Below are 9414 nucleotides of genomic sequence, written 5' to 3'. Positions count from 1 at the left end.
CTTTAAGATATAATGGAATTAATATTAATATAGAAATTAAAAGGATGTATGGTATTTAATTATACATGGAATGGTTAATGATTATGGACCCATTTTCCTCTGGTTAGGGGCCTACTGGGCCTTAATAATAATGGGCCTAAGGACTCCTATGATGTGTAAAAAGTTGTGGCAATAAGACTATAATGCCACCATAAGGCCCATTGATTTGCTTTCTATTTTAAAAGAAGTGTAGAACTCTATTGTCCAATTTGTAGTCTGTTTGTTTACGATCAGAGCTGGAATTAATTAATTAATTAATTTCAATTGGAAATTAGGGTAATGACACGCACATATTGATTAATTGAAAAATGGGGGAAATTTGGGCCTAAGTAATAATTTGTTGGGCTGACGCCACGTAATATTGAATGGGATGAAGCTTTCTTTTTCAAAACTCAGACGCCCCATTTATTTAGGCTTATTTCCAAAAGTCCCATGATTATCGATTTGAAATCCTCAACAGATGACCTCTTTAGGCTCAATCCTCTCAATATTGCCAATTTTTCTTTTATATCTAATTACCTAGTTTTATAGTTAGGTATAATTTTATTATTATTATTAAAGAATCAAAGTTTGGGACTTTGATTATTCTTCGTGTATGTGGTTTTTAATATCCAATGTTTTGAGTAGCTATCCATCGCAATCGCATAAATTAAAATGGACAATAAGACGTGTGGAACGTTTCTGACAAAAATGCATAGTGATTGTTTCTTAACTACGGATGGATAAATTTCCCTTGACTTGGCCTTCAACATATATATATATATATATATATATATATATATATATATATATATATATATATATAAAGAAATATTGAAACTAATTAGTTTTCATTCAACCTCTCTCATGATGCCACATTTAAAAATGTACTAAAATAAATGCACTTATATGTATATGAATAGGTATTCAGAAATCTGTTTTAAAATGATAAGCTCAATTGGAATACTCAATATTTTTTTATATTTTTAAATATTCAAATATTAAATTAATTTATTATTATATTAAGTCAGTATTTATCTATATTATTTTGAAATTAATATTATATATAGCAAGTGACAAACTTTATATATATATAACAGGAATTTAGTATGAGTAATTTTAAAACCGAAATTTTAAAATTGATACAAAATGTGATGTATTTTTGGGGTTATTCTTGTATCTTAATTAATAGCGTTTATAATATTATTTATGGGAATCATTAAGCTGAATTATTTATTATTTTATTCTAATAACATAATTTAATATTTTTTATTTTTATATTTTTAAAATAATACTATAAAATTTCTTTAACAATAAGAATTTTAATTATTATAATTTTATTTCTTTTTTCTAATAAAAGATAGAACTTTCATATGAAGTATTATAAGTTTGCATACAAAAATTTAAAATAACTCACTTACGTAAAAGATAATAATAATTATCTTGATTTTAAGAATTTTATTATATTGACATAATATTTAAATCAATTATTTAGTGAGAAGCACAATTTTTCTACAATATATATATATATATATATATATTTTTTTTTTTGGTAAGTCAACTTTATATGCTTATCCATTCACAAATCAAATGAATAAATAATTCTTTTAAGATAATATAATTAATAGCTTGGATGAATTGCTTAGCTTAATTAAGGCACATGAAATATTGATGAAATAGATTACATAAAATTTAATGCTTAAAAATTGTAATTAGTCACCTCTCACCAGATAAGACTATATCACATAAGCCATAGGTATTTCCACTTATGAAATTCCTCATTATAAACATGTTTTATATATAATCCGTTTTCATTAAAATAAAGTATTATTTGGGTTATATATATCAACCCCTGGCCGTTAATTTTAGCTAAGTGATAAATCGCCTCTTAAGAAAATCATTATTTTTCATGATATTACCATATGAAGTTTCTCATACAAAATTTATCTTACTTAATAATTATTATATTTTCATACTAAATTTAATTCTCTTTTATTTTTCTTTAAAGTATAATAATTATTACCTTTATTATATTAATTTTTATGATTTAAATAATTATATATGTTATTTATAAAATATAGTTTATTGTTAATTTTTTTTAATTTTTATTAATCAATTATTTAATTATTTTAAATTATAATTAAGTTATTAATTTTCAATTATGTAAATATAAGCTATAAATTATTTAATAGTTATCCTCTTAAAATTACAATAAATAGCTATATTATAAGGTAAGTTATAATATATTAACATATACCTATAATTTTATATGATATACATATAAAATTTTGTTTTCTTTTTCTTTTTTTCTTTTGTATTATATTTATACTTTTTTGGATCATTAATATTACTTTTAAGAATAATATTAATATTGATAAATAAAGATAATAAGTTAAATATATATATTTTTAATATATTAAAAGGATATACAAAATTTTAATATTTAAAATAATAAAAATAATCATATAATTAAATAAATTTAAATAATTTCAAATCTTTAATTAATATTTTAAATCTTAATTAAAAGTTTGAGAGAAAAAAGTATACATTATATAAAAAGTAATAAAAATAAAAAAATAAAATTATTAATAAAAAATTTTAAATATTATTTTATTTTCATTTATTAAATTAAAAAAAATATAAATTAAAATTATATATATATATATATATACGCATAGGACTCGTTTTGGCTTTGATTTTATAGGCGTTGACTGCACTCTGCGGTCTGGTCCCGTCAAAAACTGGACAAAATTCTTGGTTTGACTGCACTCTGCGGTCTGGTTATTCATAACCATAACGAAACGCTGTTGGGTGGGTGTTGATTATAACTTTTTTTTTTTTTTAATTCCTATTTATTTTGTATGAAAAAAAAAATTAATTAAAAATAATTTAACCTTGAAAAAGGCATCATAAATTTTTTATTTATTTTTTATCTATATCTTCTTCATCATAAATTAAAGATATAATATATATGATAATTTTTTGTTGGCAAATTTATTTGTTGTTTTCATTGTCCTTTTCCCTTCTATTAGTCTTAGTTCGCGTAGGACCTCTTCCATTTAGAATATTCAATTAAATCTGTTGAGTAACACCCACGTCGCAAGAGCACCTTTCAAGGAATAAGATACCAAGGCACCATTAAGTTCTTTTTTTAAGAAGCATGAATTGGATTAGAATCAATCGGCTTGATTCTGAATCTAAATCAAAATTTTCTTTTTTTTTTTTCCTTAAAAAAAAAAAAGAAAATTCAATTGTTTGATTTCATCAAATCAAAACCTCAAAAATCGTACTGATTATGTTTCATGCCAATTTTGGGCTGGTTTAACCTATTGGCCATGCCTAGGCTATCATCAATAACAATACTTCACAACTTCGGGTGTGGAATCGACAATGAAAATGCGAAACATATTTCTGTGATAAGTATGAAATGTTTTTTTTTTTTTTTTTTTTTTGGAAAGGAATTAATGGTGAAGCCTTCGGATTGAGGCAATTTGCTAACCTTAAATAGAAGAAAAGCTTAAATCCACTTAAAATGATAAGGTCATATTCTTGTAATTACAGGAGAAGATATTCACGAGAATATGATAAATGTTCATACTTGATGAATGTGTATTTATACTTGAAGAGTTATGATTCTCATTAAAATTATTTTACGTATAGAATCAATTTTATATTGATATCTTATTTACATGGTGGTTTTACAATCTCTATTTCAGTCTGATACTTTATTTCAAATAAATTATTGATAAGAAAATAATTTAATTGATTCTTATATAATTATGTCTAATTTTTATTTCTTTTAAGTAAAAAAAAAATTATTTTTAATATAAAATTAAATAAAAATTTAATAAAATTCAATTATTTGTTTAGTTGCTCGACCACTGATGTATTTAGTTGCAGGTTTGTTTGGCTAGACTATCATAAAAAAAACATATTAAAACTTAAATTATAATATTTTATTATATATTGTGAGGACATATATTCAATCATTAAACTACCAGTAGACGTGCAATAAAACTATGAAAGCATCTCCGTCGGGTGTTAAGAAGAAGCCAAAATACCTATTTATTATTAAATGGCGACGTGAAAATGAGCCAAACTAATCAAAATAGATTTTTTTTTAATTTTTCTTTTTATAAAATTAATCTCATCTTCTAGATGCTCAAATTGTTTATTGGATAAATCGAACGTAAATGATAATATCATCACCAGTTTGTAGCTATCGCCAAATTAAATGAAAATAGTAGATTTTGGTTTCTATTGTAGGAAAAATTACTTAAAACTCATTAATTCAGCTAAATTTATTATTATTTTAGAAATGATTATTTTTCATGCTAACTGGCAACTCGTTATTGCTTGTAACTCCATCCAGCTGCCGTATACACACATCAGAGAGTCCGTAGAATTTTGCTATCTTGCTCCTTCAATTTCCAAGTCAAATGCTCTAAACCAAACTAAAATCCCAAACCCCACGGCTCCTCCATTCTTACCTTTCTGTTCTTATGTATAAAATGATCATCTTTCTTCTTCCTCTGTTAGCGCCAACACTGTCTTCTCCTTTATCCTTTGCTTTGCTTTTGAGCAACTATTCAAATCATTAAACCCATTTTATTTCTATATCAAAAGTAACAGTTCTAATCACTCATGACACTTACTTCACCTACCCATTCATGACAACTCTGAGCATACCTCCCCAGCTCTATTATGGGCTGCTCCTCAAACTATTCCTTTTTCTCGTTACGTCGCCATTTACGGCTGCCCAGCGGGGAACTTCACCGTCATCGCCATCCCAGCCGATTGACCCGTTTCCTCAGACGCCCCAATTCAACCCCTCACTCGCAATCCTCATGGTAATTGTCGTGAGCGCCTTTTTCTTCATGGGGTTTTTCTCTGTTTACATTCGTCAGTGCTCCGAGCGCAGATTAAGAGGTCGCTTGAACCCCGCTGCCACCCAAATCTTTGGTGGAGGCCGGTGGTCTCGGAGGGGCCAGCAGGGGCTTGACGCTGCAGTAATCGAGACATTCCCTACCTTCCTTTACTCCACAGTCAAAGGCCACAAAATTGGCAAGGGTTCACTGGAGTGTGCCGTATGTTTAAACGAGTTTGAAGATGATCAAACGCTGCGTTTAATCCCCAAGTGCAGCCACGTTTTCCACCCTGATTGCATCGACGCCTGGCTCGCCTCGCACACCACTTGCCCTGTTTGCCGCGCCAATTTGGTTCCAAGGCCAGGGGAATCGTCCTTCGATTCGATTCAACTCCTTGAAACCGACAGCAACTGGGTTGAACCAGACCGGCGTTCCAATAACACCAGCGATGAGACACAAAACGACGTTTTAATTCAGGTTTCAGATGATAGTGATCAAAACAGAGCACAATCTCAGGAAGTGATATTATTAAACACAGCTACTCAGAACCGGCCACCTCGATCATGGTCAACGGGTTGGCGGCTTGGTAAGTGGTTTCCCAGGTCACACTCGACGGGACATTCGCTGGTTCAACCTGGAGAAAATTTGGAGCGGTTTACTCTAAGGTTGCCAGATGAGGTACGCAGCCAATTAATGAACAACCGCTTGAACAGGACAAAGAGTTGCGTGGCATTCCCTAGAGCGACGAGTTCAAGGAGAGGATATAGGAGCAGGAGCGTAGGTAGTTGGAGCAGTAGAAACTACTTCTACTACGAGAGGTTCGACAGGGAAGGGCGGCCGGACGGGGACCGGGGGGGATTGACCGTGACTCCTCTTTTTTCAGGAAGCGGTTCGGTTCCATCGTCAAAGCATGGGGTGGGAGGCAGTGATGAGGTGAATGCCACTCCATCAAAGAGTTTGTTGAAGTCTGTTAAATCTCCATTCGATCATTTCTTTGAAAATAGCAGAAATAAAAACGTTGGTGAACGGTCGTCGGATCGGCCAAGGGATGATGATGTATCCTCAGATAGTCAAGTTTAGAGGCTAGCTCCTCATTGGCTGAGATTTGACCAAATAGGAATTTAGTTTTTTTTTTTTGAATTTTTTAGATTTTATTATGGAAAGAAATTCAAAATAATATTTTGAGGGCCTGCATGTGTAAATTTTACTTGGCCAAATCGATGTCTAATTCCTTGACCTTGTTGAAGTCGGAAGAAGGCACTAGCTGCGCAGGCTCCGGCGACGATGACTTGTTTTTTATTCATTTATTTCCCTTACAAGAACACGATTAAAAAAAAAATTATTATTGTGGAAGCTGGTGAACACGTCGATTCTGAATTTCTGAGGGTAGTCGGTAGATGGGGAGTATGGGCTGTCTAATGTGTGATCATGTCTGCATTCTCATGTTAATTAAAATTTAAATTGCTTTAGAAAGACTAGATTTTTATTTATTTGGAGCGGAGTAGATTAGTTCTTGATAAGCAGTCGCAAATTTTTGTTCATTTCGTAGAATGTGAACCCAAGTGGAGAGGTCCACAAGAAAACCCATCTTATAACTCTGTTAGAGCCTGGCGAACCTTCCTTTAGTTGAGTTCTGCTGCTCTTGCTGTTCATTTGGGCCATCAGCCAACTCTTACAGTATAACTAGGCCTAGGAATCCACGAAGAAGTTAAAATTTTAAAGTTGAACAAAAACTTCCCTTGAAATTGGAAATAACATGGAAAACAGTTCCAAGTTTCCCTCTGCAGTTTCATTTTCCAGGTCGTTAAACATAATCTGATGGTAATTCTGAATCTTTATAAGAAATCATTTTCACCTAAATTGTCTTTCTATCTCAGGTATTCGAATGCCAGACATTTTTTCCCCACAAACATTATGCCACTTCATTTTGAAGAATCCAACTCCATGCACCAGAAAATACGCTTCAAGACACATAATTTGCCTCTCATTACTTTCACTCACACTGATTGGATACAATAATGCTTCTCCAATCTCAAGATCCAATTGAAAATGAAATGCTCATTCTCCTAAACTCAACAAAATGAACTTCCTTAGCTTATCGAAATATAATTTAATAATTTAAGTTGGATTATTGAAGAACTCCAATATCTTTCGTGGTGTCACACCAATTCAGCAGGCTCAACTCCTCCATTCAATGCATTTTCTAGAGCTAGAGAGAGCCTGTTGGGCCTGTGTGCCCCACTGATGTGGACTACAATTCTTTCAACTTGTATAACTGCTCTTTAATAGTTACAATTAGCAAATGAGATCTAGATGGTTATTTGATTGATTGAAGATGACAAATAGCCATTTTTTCCCTTCTGCATGTTGAAGAAAGCCTGTCAAGATTCAATAATGTGAATGTAAAAGTGTCTTGATTATTGTTTAAGCCACAATGCATTATACCTCATACATAGAAGAGCATTAATAAAACATAAAGAATCCCTTCTTGATTTCCATAAGGCATTGGCTGTCATGTTTTGACTTCTACTATAGTCTCAACGTCTATTTTTTTTTTCCTCAGAAGATAGAGGTTGATTCATTAATAAATATAGGCTAGAAGCCCAAATACAGAACAAAGCCTCATGACCAAATAATATAGGTTCAGTCACAACATCTAGCTTTGTCCAAAGAAAAAGTCGTATCCCACAACTAAGAAACCCCAATAGAAATTGGATCACAACCTGAAACCCATGACCAGGTGAAGAAGGCTCATCAAATCGCCGAGAAAAATTTCAAAGAAACCTTGCCAAGCGTAACATTGGTAAGAGAAACCGTTAGGGAACTAAACACAGCCTGGAACTATAAAAGGAAGTCGCCAAGAAACAAAACCCTAAAAGTTTCGGGAAGGCAACTAAAAACCTATAAAACCATAGAAGTCCTACCATGGAAACCATAAGAGACCACATCTTCCGTTGGTGCTAAAGTTAGAGAAGAAAGCAGACTTTTCATCTTGGTCAGCAAGTAACATCAGGTGTTGGTAGAGACTTGGAGATGCCTCCTTCTCCTAAATCTCCCAAGAAAAACTTGCACCCAGAGAAAACATATCTATACAACCGAACATCTCAAAACACCATATAAAGGTTCTAAGACTACCTGCAGACAATGCCATATAAACAAAAGAAAAACTAGGAAACGATAGAGCTACCACAGCTACATTAAACATTTTCGAATCTTGCACTTCAAACCAAAAGCTCATCTACAAACTCACTCGTGGTGGAGATGGAACCCACAAACTAAGTAAGGGGAAGGGCGACCTTCTCCTGCTAGGAGGGACAGGAGAAGACTGTCCGTTACGGTACACACTAGAACTTAATACCCTAAAAGAAAAAAAAAAAAAAAAGCAGAAAGCTCTTCTCTCTCTCTAAAACTAGAGAGCGGAAGAGTGTTTTTCCAGCAATGTCTATTCGTTCTTGTTAATTCCAAGTCCAAATAAAATTAAAAGTTAAAATTGAATTTTTATTAGAAAGATTAAAATAATAAAAAAGAGACTGTTTTGGGGTTGTGAACTGAATTGGTGAGAAGTCTTGTCCATGTAGGACTTGGCTTCAATAAAAGTGCTGCCGATATGTGCGGCTACAAAAGGAAAATCGATTCTTATTTAATTCGTGCAGTGAGTGCCAAAACTAAGAGGAGATTTGGCAACTACGCAGCATATTTCACCAAAATGTACACGCTCAGCCTGTCTAAGTAATATTCCTAAATTTTTTAAGTAGACAAATTTCAAAATTCAGAGTCTAAAAACACCGATAACTATTTTTATATACATAAAATTAGTGTATAGAGTTACCGTATCACATAACAAATTTTGTGATTGTCTCCAGAATGTCAAAAATATCAAGGGAGACAAACTTAAAAAATGTTGGGTTTGTTGAAAACTGCCACGTGGCCCGATGCCGTGTGCCTAGAAAAGGCGCGCCATCTCTCCAAGAAGTCTAGTGCTACATGTTATACGCAGACCAACCATCCTTTGCCGCATCTAATATTCCCCTTGTCATCATTCACAAGCTCGGCACGTGTGTCCGGAGCACCTCTCTGTTCCTTGACTCATCGCCGCTTAAATTGATGTTTTTGGAGTTTGACGGTGGTTATTGCCTCTCCTCGAGCCGCTGATGGTGATTTAGTGCTTCAGTTTTCTTTTTTAAATTTTATTTTCTCTTCCCAAATTTTGAAAATTTGTCCAAAATTAGTTTGGCTTCAAAAGTTACGAAACTAAAGCTAAATTTTTTTTTTTAAATTTCAATTTTTTTTTAAATATTTCAAACTTTATTTCTCGCTATATCTCATTAATTTTAGGGTTTTGCAAAAATTATCATCTCTCAAAAATAAAGAAAAGTGGATGATAGCTCTTACCAAATTTGATTTCGAAAATTTCACCCTTCTTTTGGGTATTCCTATTCCGTTGTTGTGTTAGTGGTTTGACGTTATACAAGTGAATTGAAAGATCAAGAATGCCATACTCTATCTCTTAGGACAGATGATTGATTGA

The 9414-nt window shown here is 32.1% G+C and overlaps 1 protein-coding gene across 1 annotated transcript; it reads left to right on the top strand.

Annotated features, from left to right (window-relative positions):
* The first annotated feature begins 4423 nt into the window (after positions 1 to 4423).
* On the top strand, positions 4424 to 6239 carry LOC110667207 (RING-H2 finger protein ATL11-like). Its single transcript, XM_021827988.2, has one exon. The coding sequence runs from the start codon at positions 4689 to 4691 to the stop codon at positions 5964 to 5966; it is 1278 nt and encodes a 425-aa protein (XP_021683680.2). The 5' UTR covers positions 4424 to 4688; the 3' UTR covers positions 5967 to 6239.
* Positions 6240 to 9414: the final 3175 nt, after the last annotated feature.

Source organism: Hevea brasiliensis, chromosome 12 (assembly GCF_030052815.1).
Source record: "Hevea brasiliensis isolate MT/VB/25A 57/8 chromosome 12, ASM3005281v1, whole genome shotgun sequence".
Classification (NCBI taxonomy): domain Eukaryota; kingdom Viridiplantae; phylum Streptophyta; class Magnoliopsida; order Malpighiales; family Euphorbiaceae; genus Hevea; species Hevea brasiliensis.
This window is presented reverse-complemented; position numbering and strand designations above follow the sequence as displayed.

What these genes read in the sequence shown, in the direction of transcription:
- LOC110667207 (XM_021827988.2), top strand. Translation starts at nt 4,689, where the DNA reads ATGACAACTCTGAGCATACCTCCCCAGCTCTATTATGGGCTGCTCCTC.